At 50.8% G+C, this 24445-nt stretch overlaps 1 protein-coding gene across 1 annotated transcript in view; it reads left to right on the forward strand.

The window, feature by feature from the left end:
- RNF40 (ring finger protein 40) overlaps positions 1 to 17207 on the forward strand; it is a 186477-nt gene extending 169270 nt beyond the window's left edge. Inside the window, exons 15-17 of the mRNA XM_053694814.1 lie at positions 15298 to 15438; positions 15508 to 15609; positions 16850 to 17207. Of these exons, the coding sequence (XP_053550789.1) occupies positions 15298 to 15438; positions 15508 to 15609; positions 16850 to 17026 (420 nt within the window). The 3' untranslated portion in view covers positions 17027 to 17207. The remainder of the gene's footprint in view (positions 1 to 15297; positions 15439 to 15507; positions 15610 to 16849) is intronic.
- The last annotated feature ends 7238 nt before the right edge of the window (positions 17208 to 24445 follow it).

Consider the following 24445-nt stretch of genomic DNA (forward strand, 5'->3'; position numbering starts at 1 on the left):
TAGGTGTGTGACCAGCTGTCTGTCTGTGCAGTCACTAGGTGTGTGACCAGCTGTCTGTCTGTGCAGTCACTAGGTGTCTGACCAGCTGTCTGTCTGTGCAGTCACTAGGGGTCTGACTAGCTGTCTGTCTGTGCAGTCACTAGGTGTCTGACCAGCTGTCTGTCTGTGCAGTCACTAGGTGTGTGAGCAGCTGTTTGTCTGTGCAGTCACTAGGTGTCTGACCAGCTGTCTGTCTGTGCAGTCACTAGGTGTCTGACCAGCTGTCTGTCTGTGCAGTCACTAGGGGTCTGACCAGCTGTCTGTCTGTGCAGTCACTAGGTGTGTGACCAGCTGTCTGTCTGTGCAGTCACTAGGTGTGTGACCAGCTGTCTGTCTGTGCAGTCACTAGGTGTGTGACCAGCTGTCTGTCTGTGCAGTCACTAGGTGTCTGACCAGCTGTCTGTCTGTGCAGTCACTAGGGGTCTGACTAGCTGTCTGTCTGTGCAGTCACTAGGGGTCTGACCAGCTGTCTGTCTGTGCAGTCACTAGGTGTGTGACCAGCTGTCTGTCTGTGCAGTCACTAGGGGTCTGACTAGCTGTCTGTCTGTGCAGTCACTAGGGGTCTGACTAGCTGTCTGTCTGTGCAGTCACTAGGTGTGTGACCAGCTGTCTGTCTGTGCAGTCACTAGGTGTGTGACCAGCTGTCTGTCTGTGCAGTCACTAGGTGTGTGACCAGCTGTCTGTCTGTGCAGTCACTAGGGGTCTGACCAGCTGTCTGTCTGTGCAGTCACTAGGGGTCTGACCAGCTGTCTGTCTGTGCAGTCACTAGGTGTCTGACCAGCTGTCTGTCTGTGCAGTCACTAGGTGTCTGACCAGCTGTCTGTCTGTGCAGTCACTAGGTGTGTGACCAGCTGTCTGTCTGTGCAGTCACTAGGTGTGTGACCAGCTGTCTGTCTGTGCAGTCACTAGGTGTCTGACCAGCTGTCTGTCTGTGCAGTCACTAGGTGTCTGACCAGCTGTCTGTCTGTGCAGTCACTAGGTGTCTGACCAGCTGTCTGTCTGTGCAGTCACTAGGTGTCTGACCAGCTGTCTGTCTGTGCAGTCACTAGGTGTCTGACCAGCTGTCTGTCTGTGCAGTCACTAGGTGTCTGACCAGCTGTCTGTCTGTGCAGTCACTAGGTGTCTGACCAGCTGTCTGTCTGTGCAGTCACTAGGTGTCTGACTAGCTGTCTGTCTGTGCAGTCACTAGGTGTGTGACCAGCTGTCTGTCTGTGCAGTCACTAGGTGTGTGACCAGCTGTCTGTCTGTGCAGTCACTAGGTGTCTGACCAGCTGTCTGTCTGTGCAGTCACTAGGGGTCTGACTAGCTGTCTGTCTGTGCAGTCACTAGGTGTGTGACTAGCTGTCTGTCTGTGCAGTCACTAGGTGTCTGACCAGCTGTCTGTCTGTGCAGTCACTAGGTGTGTGACCAGCTGTCTGTGCAGTCACTAGGTGTGTGACCAGCTGTCTGTCTGTGCAGTCACTAGGGGTATGACCAGCTGTCTGTCTGTGCAGTCACTAGGTGTGTGACCAGCTGTCTGTCTGTGCAGTCACTAGGTGTGTGACCAGCTGTCTGTCTGTGCAGTCACTAGGTGTCTGACCAGCTGTCTGTCTGTGCAGTCACTAGGTGTCTCACCAGCTGTCTGTCTGTGCAGTCACTAGGGGTCTGACCAGCTGTCTGTTTGTGCAGTCACTAGGTGTCTGACCAACTGTCTGTCTGTGCAGTCACTAGGGGTCTGACCAGCTGTCTGTCTGTGCAGTCACTAGGTGTCTGACCAGCTGTCTGTCTGTGCAGTCACTAGGTGTGTGACCAGCTGTCTGTCTGTGCAGTCACTAGGCGTGTGACCAGCTGTCTGTGCAGTCACTAGGGGTCTGACCAGCTGTCTGTCTGTGCAGTCACTAGGGGTCTGACCAGCTGTCTGTCTGTGCAGTCACTAGGTGTCTGACCAGCTGTCTGTCTGTGCAGTCACTAGGTGTGTGACCAGCTGTCTGTCTGTGCAGTCACTAGGTGTGTGACCAGCTGTCTGTCTGTGCAGTCACTAGGTGTGTGACCAGCTGTCTGTCTGTGCAGTCACTAGGTGTGTGACCAGCTGTCTGTCTGTGCAGTCACTAGGTGTGTGACCAGCTGTCTGTCTGTGCAGTCACTAGGTGTCTGACCAGCTGTCTGTCTGTGCAGTCACTAGGTGTCTGACCAGCTGTCTGTCTGTGCAGTCACTAGGTGTCTGACCAGCTGTCTGTCTGTGCAGTCACTAGGTGTCTGACCAGCTGTCTGTCTGTGCAGTCACTAGGGGTCTGACTAGCTGTCTGTCTGTGCAGTCACTAGGTGTGTGACCAGCTGTCTGTCTGTGCAGTCACTAGGTGTGTGACCAGCTGTCTGTCTGTGCAGTCACTAGGTGTGTGACCAGCTGTCTGTCTGTGCAGTCACTAGGTGTGTGACCAGCTCTCTGTCTGTGCAGTCACTAGGTGTCTGACCAGCTGTCTGTCTGTGCAGTCACTAGGTGTCTGACCAGCTGTCTGTCTGTGCAGTCACTAGGTGTCTGACCAGCTGTCTGTCTGTGCAGTCACTAGGTGTCTGACCAGCTGTCTGTCTGTGCAGTCACTAGGTGTCTGACCAGCTGTCTGTCTGTGCAGTCACTAGGGGTCTGACTAGCTGTCTGTCTGTGCAGTCACTAGGTGTGTGACCAGCTGTCTGTCTGTGCAGTCACTAGGTGTGTGACCAGCTGTCTGTGCAGTCACTAGGTGTCTGACCAGCTGTCTGTCTGTGCAGTCACTAGGTGTCTGACCAGCTGTCTGTGCAGTCACTAGGTGTCTGACCAGCTGTCTGTCTGTGCAGTCACTAGGTGTCTGACCAGCTGTCTGTCTGTGCAGTCACTAGGTGTCTGACCAGCTGTCTGTCTGTGCAGTCACTAGGGGTCTGACCAGCTGTCTGTTTGTGCAGTCACTAGGGGTCTGACCAACTGTCTGTCTGTGCAGTCACTAGGGGTCTGACCAGCTGTCTGTCTGTGCAGTCACTAGGTGTCTGACCAGCTGTCTGTCTGTGCAGTCACTAGGTGTGTGACCAGCTGTCTGTCTGTGCAGTCACTAGGCGTGTGACCAGCTGTCTGTGCAGTCACTAGGTGTCTGACCAGCTGTCTGTCTGTGCAGTCACTAGGCGTGTGACCAGCTGTCTGTGCAGTCACTAGGTGTCTGACCAGCTGTCTGTCTGTGCAGTCACTAGGTGTCTGACCAGCTGTCTGTCTGTGCAGTCACTAGGGGTCTGACTAGCTGTCTGTGCAGTCACTAGGTGTGTGACCAGCTGTCTGTCTGTGCAGTCACTAGGTGTGTGACCAGCTGTCTGTCTGTGCAGTCACTAGGTGTCTGACCAGCTGTCTGTCTGTGCAATCACTAGGTGTCTGACCAGCTGTCTGTCTGTGCAGTCACTAGGTGTCTGACCAGCTGTGTGTCTGTGCAATCACTAGGTGTCTGACCAGCTGTCTGTCTGTGCAGTCACTAGGGGTCAGACCAGCTGTCTGTTTGTGCAGTCACTAGGTGTCTGACCAGCTGTCTGTGCAGTCACTAGGTGTCTGACCAGCTGTCTGTCTGTGCAGTCACTAGGTGTGTGACCAGCTGTCTGTCTGTGCAGTCACTAGGCGTGTGACCAGCTGTCTGTGCAGTCACTAGGGGTCTGACCAACTGTCTGTCTGTGCAGTCACTAGGGGTCTGACTAGCTGTCTGTCTGTGCAGTCACTAGGTGTGTGACCAGCTGTCTGTCTGTGCAGTCACTAGGTGTGTGACCAGCTGTCTGTCTGTGCAGTCACTAGGTGTGTGACCAGCTGTCTGTCTGTGCAGTCACTAGGTGTGTGACCAGCTGTCTGTCTGTGCAGTCACTAGGTGTGTGACCAGCTGTCTGTCTGTGCAGTCACTAGGTGTGTGACCAGCTGTCTGTCTGTGCAGTCACTAGGTGTGTGACCAGCTGTCTGTCTGTGCAGTCACTAGGTGTGTGACCAGCTGTCTGTCTGTGCAGTCACTAGGTGTGTGACCAGCTGTCTGTCTGTGCAGTCACTAGGGGTATGACCAGCTGTCTGTCTGTGCAGTCACTAGGTGTCTGACTAGCTGTCTGTCTGTGCAGTCACTAGGTGTCTGACCAGCTGTCTGTCTGTGCAGTCACTAGGGGTCTGACCAGCTGTCTGTCTGTGCAGTCACTAGGGGTATGACCAGCTGTCTGTCTGTGCAGTCACTAGGTGTCTGACCAGCTGTCTGTCTGTGCAGTCACTAGGTGTCTGACCAGCTGTCTGTCTGTGCAGTCACTAGGTGTCTGACCAGCTGTGTGTCTGTGCAATCACTAGGTGTCTGACTAGCTGTCTGTTTGTGCAGTCACTAGGTGTCTGACCAGCTGTCTGTGCAGTCACTAGGTGTCTGACCAGCTGTCTGTCTGTGCAGTCACTAGGTGTGTGACCAGCTGTCTGTCTGTGCAGTCACTAGGTGTGTGACCAGCTGTCTGTCTGTGCAGTCACTAGGTGTGTGACCAGCTGTCTGTCTGTGCAGTCACTAGGTGTGTGACCAGCTGTCTGTCTGTGCAGTCACTAGGTGTCTGACCAGCTGTCTGTCTGTGCAGTCACTAGGTGTCTGACCAGCTGTCTGTCTGTGCAGTCACTAGGTGTCTGACCAGCTGTCTGTCTGTGCAGTCACTAGGTGTGTGGCCAGCTGTCTGTCTGTGCAGTCACTAGGTGTGTGGCCAGCTGTCTGTCTGTGCAGTCACTAGGTGTCTGACCAGCTGTCTGTCTGTGCAGTCACTAGGTGTGTGACCAGCCGTCTGTCTGTGCAGTCACTAGGGGTCTGACCAGCTATCTGTCTGTGCAGTCACTAGGTGTCTGACCAGCTGTCTGTGCAGTCACTAGGTGTCTGACCAGCTGTCTGTCTGTGCAGTCACTAGGGGTCTGACCAGCTGTCTGTCTGTGCAGTCACTAGGGGTCTGACCAGCTGTCTGTCTGTGCAGTCACTAGGGGTCTGACCAGCTGTCTGTCTGTGCAGTCACTAGGTGTCTGACCAGCTGTCTGTCTGTGCAGTCACTAGGTGTCTGACCAGCTGTCTGTCTGTGCAGTCACTAGGGGTCTGACTAGCTGTCTGTCTGTGCAGTCACTAGGGGTCTGACTAGCTGTCTGTCTGTGCAGTCACTAGGGGTCTGACTAGCTGTCTGTCTGTGCAGTCACTAGGTGTCTGACCAGCTGTCTGTCTGTGCAGTCACTAGGTGTCTGACCAGCTGTCTGTGCAGTCACTAGGTGTGTGACCAGCTGTCTGTCTGTGCAGTCACTAGGGGTCTGACCAGCTGTCTGTCTGTGCAGTCACTAGGTGTGTGACCAGCTGTCTGTCTGTGCAGTCACTAGGGGTCTGACTAGCTGTCTGTCTGTGCAGTCACTAGGCGTGTGACCAGCTGTCTGTGCAGTCACTAGGGGTCTGACCAGCTGTCTGTCTGTGCAGTCACTAGGTGTGTGACCAGCTGTCTGTCTGTGCAGTCACTAGGTGTGTGACCAGCTGTCTGTCTGTGCAGTCACTAGGTGTGTGACCAGCTGTCTGTCTGTGCAGTCACTAGGTGTGTGACCAGCTGTCTGTCTGTGCAGTCACTAGGTGTGTGACCAGCTGTCTGTCTGTGCAGTCACTAGGGGTCTGACCAGCTGTCTGTCTGTGCAGTCACTAGGTGTCTGACTAGCTGTCTGTCTGTGCAGTCACTAGGTGTGTGACCAGCTGTCTGTGCAGTCACTAGGTGTCTGACCAGCTGTCTGTCTGTGCAGTCACTAGGTGTGTGACCAGCTGTCTGTGCAGTCACTAGGTGTCTGACCAGCTGTCTGTCTGTGCAGTCACTAGGTGTGTGACCAGCTGTCTGTCTGTGCAGTCACTAGGTGTGTGACCAGCTGTCTGTCTGTGCAGTCACTAGGTGTCTGACCAGCTGTCTGTCTGTGCAGTCACTAGGTGTCTGACCAGCTGTCTGTCTGTGCAGTCACTAGGTGTCTGACCAGCTGTCTGTCTGTGCAATCACTAGGTGTCTGACCAGCTGTCTGTCTGTGCAGTCACTAGGGGTCTGACCAGCTGTCTGTCTGTGCAGTCACTAGGTGTCTGACCAGCTGTCTGTGCAGTCACTAGGTGTCTGACCAGCTGTCTGTGCAGTCACTAGGTGTCTGACCAGCTGTCTGTCTGTGCAGTCACTAGGTGTGTGACCAGCTGTCTGTCTGTGCAGTCACTAGGCGTGTGACCAGCTGTCTGTGCAGTCACTAGGGGTCTGACCAACTGTCTGTCTGTGCAGTCACTAGGGGTCTGACTAGCTGTCTGTCTGTGCAGTCACTAGGTGTGTGACCAGCTGTCTGTCTGTGCAGTCACTAGGTGTGTGACCAGCTGTCTGTCTGTGCAGTCACTAGGTGTGTGACCAGCTGTCTGTCTGTGCAGTCACTAGGTGTGTGACCAGCTGTCTGTCTGTGCAGTCACTAGGTGTGTGACCAGCTGTCTGTCTGTGCAGTCACTAGGTGTGTGACCAGCTGTCTGTCTGTGCAGTCACTAGGTGTGTGACCAGCTGTCTGTCTGTGCAGTCACTAGGGGTATGACCAGCTGTCTGTCTGTGCAGTCACTAGGTGTCTGACTAGCTGTCTGTCTGTGCAGTCACTAGGTGTCTGACCAGCTGTCTGTCTGTGCAGTCACTAGGTGTCTGACTAGCTGTCTGTCTGTGCAATCACTAGGGGTCTGACCAGCTGTCTGTCTGTGCAGTCACTAGGGGTATGACCAGCTGTCTGTCTGTGCAGTCACTAGGTGTCTGACCAGCTGTCTGTCTGTGCAATCACTAGGTGTCTGACCAGCTGTCTGTCTGTGCAGTCACTAGGGGTATGACCAGCTGTCTGTCTGTGCAGTCACTAGGTGTCTGACTAGCTGTCTGTCTGTGCAATCACTAGGTGTCTGACCAGCTGTCTGTCTGTGCAGTCACTAGGTGTCTGACCAGCTGTCTGTCTGTGCAGTCACTAGGTGTCTGACCAGCTGTCTGTCTGTGCAGTCACTAGGTGTCTGACCAGCTGTCTGTCTGTGCAGTCACTAGGTGTCTGACCAGCTGTCTGTGCAGTCACTAGGTGTCTGACCAGCTGTCTGTCTGTGCAGTCACTAGGTGTGTGACCAGCTGTCTGTCTGTGCAGTCACTAGGTGTGTGACCAGCTGTCTGTCTGTGCAGTCACTAGGTGTGTGACCAGCTGTCTGTCTGTGCAGTCACTAGGTGTCTGACCAGCTGTCTGTCTGTGCAGTCACTAGGTGTCTGACCAGCTGTCTGTCTGTGCAGTCACTAGGTGTGTGGCCAGCTGTCTGTCTGTGCAGTCACTAGGTGTGTGGCCAGCTGTCTGTCTGTGCAGTCACTAGGTGTCTGACCAGCTGTCTGTCTGTGCAGTCACTAGGTGTGTGACCAGCCGTCTGTCTGTGCAGTCACTAGGGGTCTGACCAGCTATCTGTCTGTGCAGTCACTAGGTGTCTGACCAGCTGTCTGTGCAGTCACTAGGTGTCTGACCAGCTGTCTGTCTGTGCAGTCACTAGGGGTCTGACCAGCTGTCTGTCTGTGCAGTCACTAGGGGTCTGACCAGCTGTCTGTCTGTGCAGTCACTAGGGGTCTGACCAGCTGTCTGTATGTGCAGTCACTAGGTGTCTGACCAGCTGTCTGTCTGTGCAGTCACTAGGGGTCTGACTAGCTGTCTGTCTGTGCAGTCACTAGGGGTCTGACCAGCTGTCTGTCTGTGCAGTCACTAGGGGTCTGACTAGCTGTCTGTCTGTGCAGTCACTAGGGGTCTGACAAGCTGTCTGTCTGTGCAGTCACTAGGTGTCTGACCAGCTGTCTGTCTGTGCAGTCACTAGGTGTCTGACCAGCTGTCTGTGCAGTCACTAGGTGTGTGACCAGCTGTCTGTCTGTGCAGTCACTAGGGGTCTGACCAGCTGTCTGTCTGTGCAGTCACTAGGTGTGTGACCAGCTGTCTGTCTGTGCAGTCACTAGGGGTCTGACTAGCTGTCTGTCTGTGCAGTCACTAGGCGTGTGACCAGCTGTCTGTGCAGTCACTAGGGGTCTGACCAGCTGTCTGTCTGTGCAGTCACTAGGTGTGTGACCAGCTGTCTGTCTGTGCAGTCACTAGGTGTGTGACCAGCTGTCTGTCTGTGCAGTCACTAGGTGTGTGACCAGCTGTCTGTCTGTGCAGTCACTAGGTGTGTGACCAGCTGTCTGTCTGTGCAGTCACTAGGTGTCTGACCAGCTGTCTGTCTGTGCAGTCACTAGGTGTGTGACCAGCTGTCTGTCTGTGCAGTCACTAGGTGTGTGACCAGCTGTCTGTCTGTGCAGTCACTAGGGGTCTGACCTAGCTGTCTGTCTGTGCAGTCACTAGGTGTCTGACTAGCTGTCTGTCTGTGCAGTCACTAGGGGTCTGACCAGCTGTCTGTCTGTGCAGTCACTAGGTGTCTGACCAGCTGTCTGTCTGTGCAGTCACTAGGTGTGTGACCAGCTGTCTGTCTGTGCAGTCACTAGGTGTTGACCAGCTGTCTGTCTGTGCAGTCACTAGGTGTGTGACCAGCTGTCTGTCTGTGCAGTCACTAGGTGTCTGACCAGCTGTCTGTCTGTGCAGTCACTAGGTGTCTGACCAGCTGTCTGTCTGTGCAGTCACTAGGGTGTCGACTAGCTGTCTGTCTGTGCAGTCACTAGGGGTGTGACCAGCTGTCTGTGCAGTCACTAGGTGTCTGACTAGCTGTCTGTCTGTGCAGTCACTAGGTGTGCTGACCAGCTGTCTGTCTGTGCAGTCACTAGGTGTGTGACCAGCTGTCTGTCTGTGCAGTCACTAGGTGTCTGACCAGCTGTCTGTCTGTGCAGTCACTAGGTGTCTGACCAGCTGTCTGTCTGTGCAGTCACTAGGGGTCTGACCAGCTGTCTGTCTGTGCAGTCACTAGGTGTCTGACCAGCTGTCTGTCTGTGCAGTCACTAGGGGTCTGACCAGCTGTCTGTCTGTGCAGTCACTAGGTGTGTGACCAGCTGTCTGTCTGTGCAGTCACTAGGTGTCTGACTAGCTGTCTGTCTGTGCAGTCACTAGGTGTCTGACTAGCTGTCTGTCTGTGCAGTCACTAGGTGTCTGACCAGCTGTCTGTCTGTGCAGTCACTAGGTGTCTGACCAGCTGTCTGTCTGTGCAGTCACTAGGTGTCTGACCAACTGTCTGTCTGTGCAGTCACTAGGTGTCTGACCAGCTGTCTGTCTGTGCAGTCACTAGGTGTCTGACCAGCTGTCTGTCTGTGCAGTCACTAGGTGTCTGACCAGCTGTCTGTCTGTGCAGTCACTAGGGGTCTGACCAGCTGTCTGTCTGTGCAGTCACTAGGTGTGTGACCAGCTGTCTGTCTGTGCAGTCACTAGGTGTGTGACCAGCTGTCTGTCTGTGCAGTCACTAGGGGTCTGACCAGCTGTCTGTGCAGTCACTAGGTGTGTGACCAGCTGTCTGTCTGTACAGTCACTAGGTGTGTGACCAGCTGTCTGTCTGTGCAGTCACTAGGTGTGTGACTAGCTGTCTGTCTGTGCAGTCACTAGGTGTGTGACCAGCTATCTGTCTGTGCAGTCACTAGGTGTCTGACTAGCTGTCTGTCTGTGCAGTCACTAGGTGTGTGACCAGCTGTCTGTCTGTGCAGTCACTAGGTGTGTGACCAGCTGTCTGTGCAGTCGCTAGGGGTCTGACCAGCTGTCTGTCTGTGCAGTCACTAGGTGTCTGACCAGCTGTCTGTGCAGTCACTAGGTGTCTGACCAGCTGTTACTAGGTGTCTGACCAGCTGTCTGTGCAGTCACTAGGGGTCTGACCAGCTGTCTTTCTGTGCAGTCACTAGGTGTCTGACCAGCTGTCACTAGGTGTCTGACCAGCTGTCACTAGGTGTCTGACCAGCTGTCACTAGGTGTCTGACCAGCTGTCACTAGGTGTCTGACCAGCTGTCACTAGGTGTCTGACCAGCTGTCACTAGGTGTCTGACCAGCTGTCACTAGGTGTCTGACCAGCTGTCACTAGGTGTCTGACCAGCTGTCACTAGGTGTCTGACCAGCTGTCACTAGGTGTCTGACCAGCTGTCACTAGGTGTCTGACTAGCTGTCACTAGGTGTCTGACCAGCTGTCACTAGGTGTGTGACCAGCTGTCTGTGCAGTCACTAGGTGTGTGACCAGCTGTCTGTCTGTGCAGTCACTAGGTGTGTGACCAGCTGTCTGTCTGTGCAGTCACTAGGTGTGTGACCAGCTGTCTGTGCAGTCACTAGGTGTCTGACCAGCTGTCTGTGCAGTCACTAGGTGTCTGACCAGCTGTCTGTCTGTGCAGTCACTAGGTGTCTGACCAGCTGTCTGTCTGTGCAGTCACTAGGGGTCTGACCAGCTGTCTGTCTGTGCAGTCACTAGGTGTGTGACCAGCTGTCTGTCTGTGCAGTCACTAGGGGTCTGACCAGCTGTTTGTGCAGTCACTAGGTGTCTGACCAGCTGTCTGTGCAGTCACTAGGGGTCTGACCAGCTGTCTGTTTGTGCAGTCACTAGGTGTCTGACCAACTGTCTGTCTGTGCAGTCACTAGATGTCTGACCAGCTATCTGTCTGTGCAGTCACTAGGTGTCTGACCAACTGTCTGTCTGTGCAGTCACTAGGGGTCTGACCAGCTGTCTGTGCAGTCACTAGGTGTCTGACCAGCTGTCTGTGCAGTCACTAGGTGTCTGACCAGCTGTCTGTGCAGTCACTAGGTGTCTGACCAGCTGTCTGTGCAGTCACTAGGTGTCTGACCAGCTGTCTGTGCAGTCACTAGGTGTCTGACCAGCTGTCTGTGCAGTCACTAGGTGTCTGACCAGCTGTCTGTGCAGTCACTAGGTGTCTGACCAGCTGTCTGTGCAGTCACTAGGTGTCTGACCAGCTGTCTGTGCAGTCACTAGGGGTCTGACCAGCTGTCTGTGCAGTCACTAGGGGTCTGACCAGCTGTCTGTTTGTGCAGTCACTAGGTGTCTGACCAACTGTCTGTCTGTGCAGTCACTAGATGTCTGACCAGCTATCTGTCTGTGCAGTCACTAGGTGTGTGACCAGCTGTCTGTCTGTGCAGTCACTAGGGGTCTGACCAGCTGTCTGTCTGTGCAGTCACTAGGTGTCTGACTAGCTGTCTGTCTGTGCAGTCACTAGGTGTGTGACCAGCTGTCTGTCTGTGCAGTCACTAGGTGTGTGACCAGCTGTCTGTCTGTGCAGTCACTAGGTGTCTGACTAGCTGTCTGACTAGCTGTCTGTCTGTGCAGTCACTAGGTGTGTGACCAGCTGTCTGTCTGTGCAGTCACTAGGTGTCTGACCAGCTGTCTGTCTGTGCAGTCACTAGGTGTCTGACCAGCTGTCTGTCTGTGCAGTCACTAGGGGTCTGACCAGCTGTCTGTGTGTGCAGTCACTAGGTGTCTGACCAGCTGTCTGTTTGTGCAGTCACTAGGTGTCTGACCAGCTGTCTGTCTGTGCAGTCACTAGGTGTGTGACCAGCTGTCTGTCTGTGCAGTCACTAGGTGTCTGACTAGCTGTCTGTCTGTGCAGTCACTAGGTGTCTGACTAGCTGTCTGTCTGTGCAGTCACTAGGTGTCTGACTAGCTGTCTGTCTGTGCAGTCACTAGGTGTCTGACCAGCTGTCTGTCTGTGCAGTCACTAGGTGTCTGACCAGCTGTCTGTCTGTGCAGTCACTAGGGGTCTGACCAGCTGTCTGTCTGTGCAGTCACTAGGGGTCTGACCAGCTGTCTGTCTGTGCAGTCGCTAGGGGTCTGACCAGCTGTCTGTCTGTGCAGTCGCTAGGGGTCTGACCAGCTTTCTGTCTGTGCAGTCACTAGGTGTCTGACCAGCTGTCTGTGCAGTCACTAGGTGTCTGACCAGCTGTCTGTGCAGTCACTAGGTGTCTGACCAGCTGTCTGTGCAGTCACTAGGTGTCTGACCAGCTGTCTGTGCAGTCACTAGGTGTCTGACCAGCTGTCTGTCTGTGCAGTCACTAGGGGTCTGACCAGCTATCTGTCTGTGCAGTCACTAGGTGTCTGACCAGCTGTCTGTGCAGTCACTAGGTGTCTGACCAGCTGTCTGTGCAGTCACTAGGTGTCTGACCAGCTGTCTGTGCAGTCACTAGGTGTCTGACCAGCTGTTACTAGGTGTCTGACCAGCTGTCTGTACAGTCACTAGGGGTCTGACCAGCTGTCTGTCTGTGCAGTCACTAGGTGTCTGACCAGCTGTCACTAGGTGTCTGACCAGCTGTCACTAGGTGTCTGACCAGCTGTCACTAGGTGTCTGACCAGCTGTCACTAGGTGTCTGACCAGCTGTCACTAGGTGTCTGACCAGCTGTCACTAGGTGTCTGACCAGCTGTCACTAGGTGTCTGACTAGCTGTCACTAGGTGTCTGACTAGCTGTCACTAGGTGTCTGACTAGCTGTCACTAGGTGTGTGACCAGCTGTCTGTCTGTGCAGTCACTAGGTGTGTGACCAGCTGTCTGTGCAGTCACTAGGTGTGTGACCAGCTGTCTGTCTGTGCAGTCACTAGGTGTGTGACCAGCTGTCTGTCTGTGCAGTCACTAGGTGTGTGACCAGCTGTCTGTGCAGTCACTAGGTGTGTGACCAGCTGTCTGTGCAGTCACTAGGTGTCTGACCAGCTGTCTGTCTGTGCAGTCACTAGGTGTCTGACCAGCTGTCTGTCTGTGCAGTCACTAGGGGTCTGACCAGCTGTTTGTGCAGTCACTAGGTGTCTGACCAGCTGTCTGTGCAGTCACTAGGGGTCTGACCAACTGTCTGTTTGTGCAGTCACTAGGTGTCTGACCAACTGTCTGTCTGTGCAGTCACTAGGTGTGTGACCAACTGTCTGTCTGTGCAGTCACTAGGGGTCTGACTAGCTGTCTGTCTGTGCAGTCACTAGGTGTGTGACCAACTGTCTGTCTGTGCAGTCACTAGGTGTCTGACCAACTGTCTGTCTGTGCAGTCACTAGGTGTGTGACCAACTGTCTGTCTGTGCAGTCACTAGATGTCTGACCAGCTATCTGTCTGTGCAGTCACTAGGTGTCTGACCAACTGTCTGTCTGTGCAGTCACTAGGGGTCTGACCAGCTGTCTGTGCAGTCACTAGGTGTCTGACCAGCTGTCTGTGCAGTCACTAGGTGTCTGACCAGCTGTCTGTGCAGTCACTAGATGTCTGACCAGCTATCTGTCTGTGCAGTCACTAGGTGTCTGACCAACTGTCTGTCTGTGCAGTCACTAGATGTCTGACCAGCTATCTGTCTGTGCAGTCACTAGGTGTCTGACCAGCTGTCTGTCTGTGCAGTCACTAGGTGTCTGACCAGCTGTCACTAGGTGTCTGACCAGCTGTCTGTGCAGTCACTAGGTGTCTGACCAGCTGTCTGTGCAGTCACTAGGTGTCTGACCAGCTGTCACTAGGTGTCTAACCAGCTGTCACTAGGTGTCTGACCAGCTGTCACTAGGTGTCTGACCAGCTGTCACTAGGTGTCTGACCAGCTGTCTGTCTGTGCAGTCACTAGGGGTCTGACCAGCTGTCTGTCTGTGCAGTCACTAGGGGTCTGACCAGCTGTCTGTCTGTGCAGTCACTAGGGGTCTGACCAGCTGTCTGTCTGTGCAGTCACTAGGTGTCTGACCAACTGTCTGTGCAGTCACTAGGTGTCTGACCAGCTGTCACTAGGTGTCTGACCAGCTGTCACTAGGTGTCTGACCAGCTGTCTGTCTGTGCAGTCACTAGGGGTCTGACCATCTGTCTGTCTGTGCAGTCACTAGATGTCTGACCAGCTGTCTGTCTGTGCAGTCACTAGGGGTCTGACCAGCTGTCTGTCTGTGCAGTCACTAGGGGTCTGACCAGCTGTCTGTCTGTGCAGTCACTAGGGGTCTGACCAGCTGTCTGTCTGTGCAGTCACTAGGGGTCTGACCAACTGTCTGTCTGTGCAGTCACTAGGGGTCTGACCAGCTGTCTGTCTGTGCAGTCACTAGGGGTCTGACCAGCTGTCTGTCTGTGCAGTCACTAGGGGTCTGACCAGCTGTCTGTCTGTGCAGTCACTAGGGGTCTGACCAGCTGTCTGTGCAGTCACTAGGGGTCTGACCAGCTGTCTGTTTGTGCAGTCACTAGGTGTGTGACCAGCTGTCTGTCTGTGCAGTCACTAGGTGTGTGACCAGCTGTCTGTCTGTGCAGTCACTAGGTGTCTGACCAGCTGTCTGTCTGTGCAGTCACTAGATGTCTGACCAGCTGTCTGTCTGTGCAGTCACTAGGTGTCTGACCAACTGTCTGTCTGTGCAGTCACTAGGTGTCTGACCAGCTGTCTGTCTGTGCAGTCACTAGGGGTCTGACCAGCTGTCTGTGCAGTCACTAGGTGTCTGACCAGCTGTCTGTCTGTGCAGTCACTAGGGGTCTGACCAGCTGTCTGTGCAGTCACTAGGTGTCTGACCAGCTGTCTGTGCAGTCACTAGGGGTCTGACCAGCTGTCTGTCTGTGCAGTCACTAGGGGTCTGACCAGCTGTCTGTCTGTGCAGTCACTAGGTGTGTGACCAGCTGTCTGTCTGTGCAGTCACTAGGTGTCTGACCAGCTGTCTGTCTGTGCAGTCACTAGGGGTCTGACCAGCTGTCTGTCTGTGCAGTCACTAGGTGTCTGACCAGCTGTCTGTCTGTGCAGTCACTAGGGGTCTGACCAACTGTCTGTCTGTGCAGTCACTAGGGGTCTGACCAGCTGTCTGTCTGTGCAGTCACTAGGGGTCTGACCAGCTGTCTGTCTGTGCAGTCACTAGGTGTCTGACCAGCTGTCTGTCTGTGCAGTCACTAGGGGTCTGACCAGCTGTCTGTTTGTGCAGTCACTAGGTGTGTGACCAGCTGTCTGTGCAGTCACTAGGGGTCTGACCAGCTGTCTGTTTGTGCAGTCAATAGGTGTCTGACCAACTGTCTGTCTGTGCAGTCACTAGGTGTCTGACCAGCTGTCACTAGGGGTCTGACCAGCTGTCTGTCTGTGCAGTCACTAGGTGTCTGACCAGCTGTCTGTGCAGTCACTAGGTGTCTGACCAGCTGTCTGTGCAGTCACTAGGTGTCTGACCAGCTGTCTGTGCAGTCACTAGGTGTCTGACCAGCTGTCTGTGCAGTCACTAGGTGTCTGACCAGCTGTCACTAGGTGTCTGACCAGCTGTCAGTCTGTGCAGTCACTAGGTGCGTGCTGTTGGGGGGGGGGGGGTCCGTTTGCTTGTTTGGTTGTGTGCCTAGTCTGCCCATTGTATAATTGTATGGTTATCTTGCACTGCCTGTCTGGTTATTGATCATAGGCTGTAGAAGCGGCACAGCTGTCTGAAGACCTGAAGGTCCAGCTGGAACACGTTGTGAGCACTCTGAAGGACACTCAGAATTTTGTCTGCGACAATCGCACTGCAAAGGAAAAGGAGTCGTTCAGTTTAAAGAGAGCACAGGTATGTGGGGTGAGGGTGGTATTGTCGGTTGTGCTCTGTGTCGGCTTCTCACACTTGTTATGTCTTCAGGAGGAAATCTCTCGACTGCGTAGGAAGTTGGAGAAACAGAAGAAGTTAGAGGTGTATGCGGATGCAGACCAGATCCTCCAAGAGGAGATCAAGGAATATCGGGTAAGTGGCTTCCTCTGTATTGTTTATATTGCATCACTGCTGCTGATCTGGGCTACATGCTCCCAACATAAGATTGTGACACTGCTTTATTAGACTCACAACCAAGACCTCAGATTACAAGCATGCTCACATGCCCACAACAGAAACCTCCGATCACAAGCATTCCCCCACATGCCCACAACTGAGACCCCTGATCACAAGCATGCCGACAACTTAGACCTCCGATCACAAGGATGCCCCCCATGTCCACAACCGAGACCTCCGATCACAAGCATGCCCCCTCATGGCCACAACCGAGTCCTCCGAACACAAGCATGCCCCCACATGCCCACAACAGATACCCCTGATCACAAGCATGCCCACAACAGATACCCCTGATCACAAGCATGCCCACAACAGATACCCCTGATCACAAGCATGCCCACAACAGATACCCCTGATCACAAGCATGCCCACAACAGATACCCCTGATCACAAGCATGCCCACAACAGATACCCCTGATCACAAGCATGCCCACAACAGATACCCCTGATCACAAGCATGCCCACAACGGATACCCCTGATCACAAGCATGCCCACAACGGAGACCTCAGATTACAAGCATGCCCACAACCGAGTCCTCTGATCACAAGCATGCCCACAACCGAGTCCTATGATCACAAGCATGCCCCCATGCTCACAACAGAAACCTCCGATCACAAGCATTCCCCCCATGGCCACAACTGAGACCTCCGATCATAAGCATGCCCACAACTGAGACCCCTGATCACAAGCATGCCCACAACTTAGACCTCCGATCACAAGGATGCCCCCCATGTCCACAACCGAGACCTCCGATCACAAGCATGCCCCCTCATGCCCACAACAGATACCCCTGATCACAAGCATGCCCACAAGATACCCCTGATCACAAGCATGCCCACAACAGATACCCCTGATCACAAGCATGCCCCCAGCAACTCCTTTATCTATATACCCATAACACGTGGCACCAGACTATAAGTTTGTCTCTGGAAACTGTGATCTTAAAGTTCCTGCTGCTGTTACCAAGCTTATGTGACTTACAAAAATAGAGTTCTCGCTTTGGGATGGGGGAGGGAGTGCTGGGTGTGGCAGCCGAGCTGTTACTAGCGATGGCAAATGTCTTTCTTTATATTTAATTAGTAAAACCAATGCCCCCAGCAGCATGTGATACGATCTGGTTATTGCCCAGATGGTAACTGTCTGTTTCCTCCCCAGGCCCGTCTCACCTGTCCATGCTGTAACACCAGGAAGAAAGATGCTATTCTCATAAAGTGTTTTCATGTTTTTTGCTTTGAGTGTGTGAAGACTCGATACGACTCGCGGCAGCGCAAATGCCCCAAGTGTAACGCAGCCTTTGGAGCACATGACTTTCACCGGATATATTTTAATTAGGAACTGTGGTGTCCTCCACAGCTGAAAAACTGAGCCACTTATGCCTATATTTAATAATCTCCCATGTGGGAGATCCCTTACCCACCCTTACTGGGACAACAAGGACCAAGAACAGGAGAATGTCTGTCTGTTTTTTGTGGACAATAAAGAGACCAATATGGGGCCCTGGCTTTATTTAAAACCACTGTTACCACCTCTTTGTATCATCTGTATCTTTTGACGTGGACAGAGCATGTCTTATGGTAGCCAGACACCAAGTACCCACCTGTGTGTTATGTGTAGTTGTAGTGTGTGACTTGTCAGATGCATAGGTTCCGTGTAAGTGTGACATGGCAGATTCATACATGTACTCTGTGTGAATAGTGACTAGTGTGGCAAGTGACGCCTGCACGCTTGTAAGTGGCGATTAGCGTGCCGGGTGATGCCCGAGCGCTTGCAAGTGGCAATTAGCGTGCCGTGGTTTGCTTGCATGTGAGAGGCAACTAGCATGCCATGAGACATGTCTGAGGGATATGTATATTTACAAGATTACTGTGTATAAGTAGTTACTAGTGTGCAATCAGACATCTGTGAGTAGTGACTAACGTGCCATCAGACACCTGTGGGTAGTGACTAACGTACTATATTGTGTGTCTGGAGATATGTATATTTACATGATTAGTGTGTGAGTTGTGACTATCGGACACCTGCGAGAATTGACTAGCGTGCCCTAGGACGTGTCTGGGGATATGTATATTTACATGATTAGTGTGTGAGTTGTGACTATCGGACACCTGCGAGAATTGACTAGCGTGCCCTAGAACGTGTCTGGGGATATGTATATTTACATGATTAGTGTGTGAGTTGTGACTATCGGACACCTGTGAGAATTGACTAGCGTGCCCTAGGACGTGTCTGGGGATATGTATATTTACATGATTAGTGTGTGAGTTGTGACTATCGGACACCTGTGAGAATTGACTAGCGTGCCCTAGGACGTGTCTGGGGATATGTATATTTACATGATTAGTGTGTGAGTTGTGACTATCGGACACCTGCGAGAATTGACTAGCGTGCCCTAGGACGTGTCTGGGGATATGTATATTTACATGATTAGTGTGTGAGTTGTGACTATCGGACACCTGTGAGAATTGACTAGCGTGCCCTAGGACGTGTCTGGGGATATGTATATTTACATGATTAGTGTGTGAGTTGTGACTATCGGACACCTGTGAGAATTGACTAGCGTGCCCTAGGACATGTCTGGGGATATGTATATTTACATGATTAGTGTGTGAGTTGTGACTATCGGACACCTGTGAGAATTGACTAGCGTGCCCTAGGACGTGTCTGGGGATATGTATATTTACATGATTAGTGTGTGAGTTGTGACTATCGGACACCTGTGAGAATTGACTAGCGTGCCCTAGGACGTGTCTGGGGATATGTATATTTACATGATTAGTGTGTGAGTTGTGACTATCGGACACCTGTGAGAATTGACTAGCGTGCCCTAGGACGTGTCTGGGGATATGTATATTTACATGATTAGTGTGTGAGTTGTGACTATCGGACACCTGCGAGAATTGACTAGCGTGCCCTAGGACGTGTCTGGGGATATGTATATTTACATGATTAGTGTGTGAGTTGTGACTATCGGACACCTGCGAGAATTGACTAGCGTGCCCTAGGACGTGTCTGGGGATATGTATATTTACATGATTAGTGTGTGAGTTGTGACTATCGGACACCTGTGAGAATTGACTAGCGTGCCCTAGGACATGTCTGGGGATATGTATATTTACATGATTAGTGTGTGAGTTGTGACTATCGGACACCTGTGAGAATTGACTAGCGTGCCCTAGGACGTGTCTGGGGATATGTATATTTACATGATTAGTGTGTGAGTTGTGACTATCGGACACCTGTGAGAATTGACTAGCGTGCCCTAGGACGTGTCTGGGGATATGTATATTTACATGATTAGTGTGTGAGTTGTGACTATCGGACACCTGCGAGAATTGACTAGCGTGCCCTAGGACGTGTCTGGGGATATGTATATTTACATGATTAGTGTGTGAGTTGTGACTATCGGACACCTGCGAGAATTGACTAGCGTGCCCTAGAACGTGTCTGGGGATATGTATATTTACATGATTAGTGTGTGAGTTGTGACTATCGGACACCTGTGAGAATTGACTAGCGTGCCCTAGGACGTGTCTGGGGATATGTATATTTACATGATTAGTGTGTGAGTTGTGACTATCGGACACCTGTGAGAATTGACTAGCGTGCCCTAGGACGTGTCTGGGGATATGTATATTTACATGATTAGTGTGTGAGTTGTGACTATCGGACACCTGTGAGAATTGACTAGCGTGCCCTAGGACGTGTCTGGGGATATGTATATTTACATGATTAGTGTGTGAGTTGTGACTATCGGACACCTGCGAGAATTGACTAGCGTGCCCTAGGACGTGTCTGGGGATATGTATATTTACATGATTAGTGTGTGAGTTGTGACTATCGGACACCTGCGAGAATTGACTAGCGTGCCCTAGGACGTGTCTGGGGATATGTATATTTACATGATTAGTGTGTGAGTTGTGACTATCGGACACCTGTGAGAATTGACTAGCGTGCCCTAGGACGTGTCTGGGGATATGTATATTTACATGATTAGTGTGTGAGTTGTGACTATCGGACACCTGTGAGAATTGACTAGCGTGCCCTAGGACGTGTCTGTGGATATGTATATTTACATGATTAGTGTGTGAGTTGTGACTATCGGACACCTGTGAGAATTGACTAGCGTGCCCTAGGACGTGTCTGGGGATATGTATATTTACATGATTAGTGTGTGAGTTGTGACTATCGGACACCTGTGAGAATTGACTAGCGTGCCCTAGGACGTGTCTGTGGATATGTATATTTCTTTCCAATGGCATAGAGAGTCTAAGAATCCATTCTAATTACTAGTGGGAATTCAACTCCTGGCCACCAGGAGGAGGCAAAGAACACCCCGGCAAAGCTTTAAGTATCCCTCCCACTTCCCATAATCCCCAATCATTCTTTGCCTTTGTACATCATGGAGGTGTGCGAAGATGTTGTCTGAAGAAAATGAATCCTTTAATGGGTAGTTTCCCTGCAAGCAATGGTTGGGGTTATTCTGTGTCTATGTAATCCTCTTTAGTAAGAGTTATGGTGGCTATTAGCTGTTGGTGGTCGGCAGGTTAGTAATTGCTTTTCTTCCAACTTTTATGCTAACCCTTATATAGAAAACCAAGGTTGGTTACTCTACTTTTCTCTTCAGGTCCCTGTCAGAGGTTGTCTGACTCTGTCATAACTGAGATGCTGTACCTGCCCTGCAGCTGAATCCACTGTAAGTGCTTTTTGCCTTCTAGGTTAGGATATGGCACTTTTGGAGGTTAATTGCTTTAAGTGGAAGTAAGGGGACTTCAATATCTCTTCATATTGGAGATATTGCTTTCCAATGGCATGGAGAGTCCACGAATCCATTCCAATTACTAGTGGGAATTCAATTCATACTTCCCATAATCCCCAGTCATTCTTTGCCTTGAACATCGGAAGGATGTGCGAAGATGGTGTCTGAAGATATTTAATCTTTTAATGGGTACTTTTCCCTGCAAGCACGGATTGGGGGCTATGCTGTGTCCATGTCAATCTCTTTAGTAAGAGTAATCTTGGCTTTTAGCAGTTAGAATGCGGCAAGGTTGTATTTGCTTTACTTCTAACATCAATGCTACCCCTTTATAGAAAGCCAGGGTTGGTTACTCTGTTTTTCTTGTCTACAGGTCCGTGTCAGACGTTGGTTCTCTCTGTCACACCTAAGACACTTTCCTGTCCTACACTGCAGCTGAAGCTCCAGGGTCCCTGTCAGGAGGAAGCTTTTTCTGGCACACCGGGGGCTGCTGAGAAAGCTGCAAGACTGGTAAGTCCCTGATTTCCTTATCCCTCCATGACCTGGTAATCGTGTGGTCTGAGGGGGGCTTTACAGCTAAAGGGGGGACTTTTGCTATTTCTCATATTAACAGCTCCTACAGCAATCAGCGTTGACGATGCTGCCTTCTACTGCTTTCTTTCATGTAATTGGCAAGAGTCCATGAGCTAGTGACATATGGGATATACAATCCTACCAGGAGGGGCAGAGTTTCCCAAACCTCAAAATGCCTATAAATACACCCCTCACCACACCCACAATACAGTTTTACAAACTTTGCCTCCTATGGAGGTGGTGAAGTAAGTTTGTGCTAAGATTTCTACGTTGATATGCGCTTCTCAGCATTGTTGAAGCCCGATTCCTCTCAGAGTACAGCGAATGTCAGAGGGACGTGAAGGGAGTATCACCTTTTGAATACGATGATTTCCCTAACGGGGTCTTTTTCATGGGTTCTCTGTTATCGGTCGTAGAGATTCATCTCCTACCTCCCTTTTCAGATCGACGATATACTCTCAAATTTACCATTACCTCTACTAAAGAACTGTTTTAGTACTGGTTTGGCTATCTGCTATTTGTGGATGGGTGTCTTTTGGCAAGTATGTTTTTATTACTTAAGACACTCTCAGCTATGGTTTGGCACTTTATGCAATTTATATAAAGTTCTAAATATATGTATTGTACTTATATTTGCCATGAGTCAGGTTCATGTATTTCCTTCTGCAGACTGTCAGTTTCATATTTGGGAATATAAACACTTTAAGAAAATTTGTTTCTTACCTGGGGTTTAGTCTTTTTCAATTTTGACTACTTTTGCATTTGCGGGTATTAGGCCAGCGGGTGCGTCAAATGTTAGACTTTATTGCGTAATTTTTGGCGCGAACTTTTTTGGCGCGGGAAATTACGTTTTCTCCAACATTGGTGTGTCCGGTCCACGGTTTCATCCTTACTTGTGGGATATTCTCTTCCCCTACAGGAAATGGCAAGGAGAGCACACAGCAAGAGCTGTCCATATAGCCCCCCCTCTGGCTCCGCCCCCCAGTCATTCTCCTTGCCGCTCTGAACAAGTAGCATCTCCACGGGGATGGTGAGGAGTTTGTGGTGTTAGTTGTAGTTTTTATTTCTTCTATCAAGAGTTTATTTTAAAATAGTGCCGGTTTGTACTATTTACTCTACAACAGAAAATGAACATTTCTGTTAAAAGAGGAGTATGATTTTAGCAGCAGTAACTAAAATCAGTTGCTGTTCCCACGCAGGACTGTTGAGCCCAGAGAACTTCAGTTGGGGGGAACAGTTTGCAGACTTATCTGTTTCAGGTACGATTAGTCATATTTCTAACAAGACATGTTAATGCTAGAAGACTGTCAGTTTTTCCCTTAGGGGATCGGTAAGCCATTTTCTTAGATTCATAACAGATTAAGGCTTATAAATGGGCTCTATACTGGTTGACACTATTGTGGGCTAAATCGATTGGTTTATATCTGATTTATTGGACATTTAGTGTGTTTTTTTTGTGTTATAAAAGCACTTTTGGGAACGTTTTTTTCGCCTGGCATCTAGTTAGACTACTACTTCAGTCAGAAAGGCCCCTTCACTCTGGTAATGCAGATGAAGGATGCCCCGTTTTCGCGCCTCAATTGCGCAGTTTATTTCCTTGGCAGTGCATGCAGCTTCATTTGAGGGTCCTGTGGGTAAAGAAAATGGACTCAGGAAGGTTTATTTCAGTGCTGAATCACTTTAAGGGAAGGTAAAAAGCCGCAGCAAGGCTGTGGCAGTGATTGTTGTGTGATAAAATTGTTTATTTGAACAAATAGCTCCGTTTTGCTCATTTTAAAGGTTAAAGTCTTGAAACTTGGTGTGCAATACTTTCAAGGCACTAGGAATCTGGGGTGCAAATTTTGTAAAAATCGGTCATTGCCTTCATAGTTTTTCAAACTTTCAGAAATAAAGTGTGCTTGTTTATTATTTAAAGAGACAGTAACGCTTTTCTTTAAAAACGTTTTTATTGCATTATTAGCCTGCCATATTCTGTCTAACATGTCTGCACCTTCAGATAGCTTATGCTCTGTATGTATGGAAGCCAAGGTGGTTCCCCCTATTAATGTTTTGTGCAAATTGTGTCATAGCGTCCAAACAAAGTAAGGACAGTACTGTCACATTTAATAAGATTGCCCAGGATGATTCTTCATGTTAAGGTAGTGGGGATAGTTTATCATCCTCTCCTTCTGTGTCAACACCAGTTTTGCCTGCGCAGGCGATACCTAGTACATCTAGCGCGCCAATGCTGGTTACTATGCAGCAATTAACTGCAGTGATGGATAATTCTATAGCAAATCTATTATCCAAACTGCCATCCTATTCTAGAAAGCGTGATTGCTCAGTTTTTAAATACAGAAGATGAGCAGGTTAGCGCTGAGGACAATTTATCAGTTGTTCCCTCACATCAATCTGAGTGAAAAATTCAGGGTTTGCTATAGTGGCGCACAGAGCGCTTTAGCTAAAATCCTGGTCGGCGAATGTGTCGTCCAAGAATAAATTGCTTAATATTCCTTTCAAGGGTAAAACCCTATTCGGGCCGGAATTGAAAGAGATTATTTCAGACATTACTGGTGGAAAGGGACATGCCCTCCCACAAGATAGGCCTTTTAAGGCTAAGAACAAATCTAATTTTCGTTCCTTTCGCAATTTCAGGAACGGACCAATTCCTAACTCTGCGGCCTACAGACAAGAAGGCAACACTTCCCAACCTAAACCAGCATGGAAACCATTGCAAGGTTGGAACTAGGGTAAACAGGCCAAAAAGCCTGCTGCTGCTACCAAGACAGCATGAAGGGGTAGCCCCGATCCGGGACCGGATCTAGTAGGGGGCAGACTCTCTCTCTTTGCTCAGGCTTGGGCAAGAGATGTTCCGGATCCCTGGACACTAGAATAGTCTCTCAGGGATATCTTCTAGAATTCAAGGAACTTCCTCCAAAGGGAAGGTTCCACATGTCTCGCTTATCTTCAGACCAGATGAAGAGACAGGCATTCTTACACTGCGTAGGAGACATAGTAAAGATGGGAGTGATACACCCAGTTCCAATAACGGAACAAGGAAGATTTTTCCAACAATCCAGGAGGGTCAATACATGACTACCGTGGATTAAAAGGATGCGTACCTGCATATTCCTATCCACAAAGATCTCCATTAGTTCCTGAGGTTCGCCCTCCTGGAAAGACAGTTTGTGGCTCTTCCATTCGGTTTAGCCACTGCTCCCAGAATTTTCACAAAGGTGCTAGGGTCCCTTCTAGCGGTATTAAGACCGAGGGGCATTGCTATAGCACCTTATCTAGACGACATTCTAACCCAAGCGTCGTCTCTTTCCAAAGCAAAGGCCCATACAAGACATTGTTCTGGCCTTTCTCCGATCTCACGGGTGGAAGGTGAACGTAGTAGATTCTATGGAAATGAAGATCTTCCTGACAGAGGTCAGAAAATCAAA

The sequence above is a fragment of the Bombina bombina genome, chromosome 11 (assembly GCF_027579735.1).
Source record: "Bombina bombina isolate aBomBom1 chromosome 11, aBomBom1.pri, whole genome shotgun sequence".
In the NCBI taxonomy this organism is placed as follows: domain Eukaryota; kingdom Metazoa; phylum Chordata; class Amphibia; order Anura; family Bombinatoridae; genus Bombina; species Bombina bombina.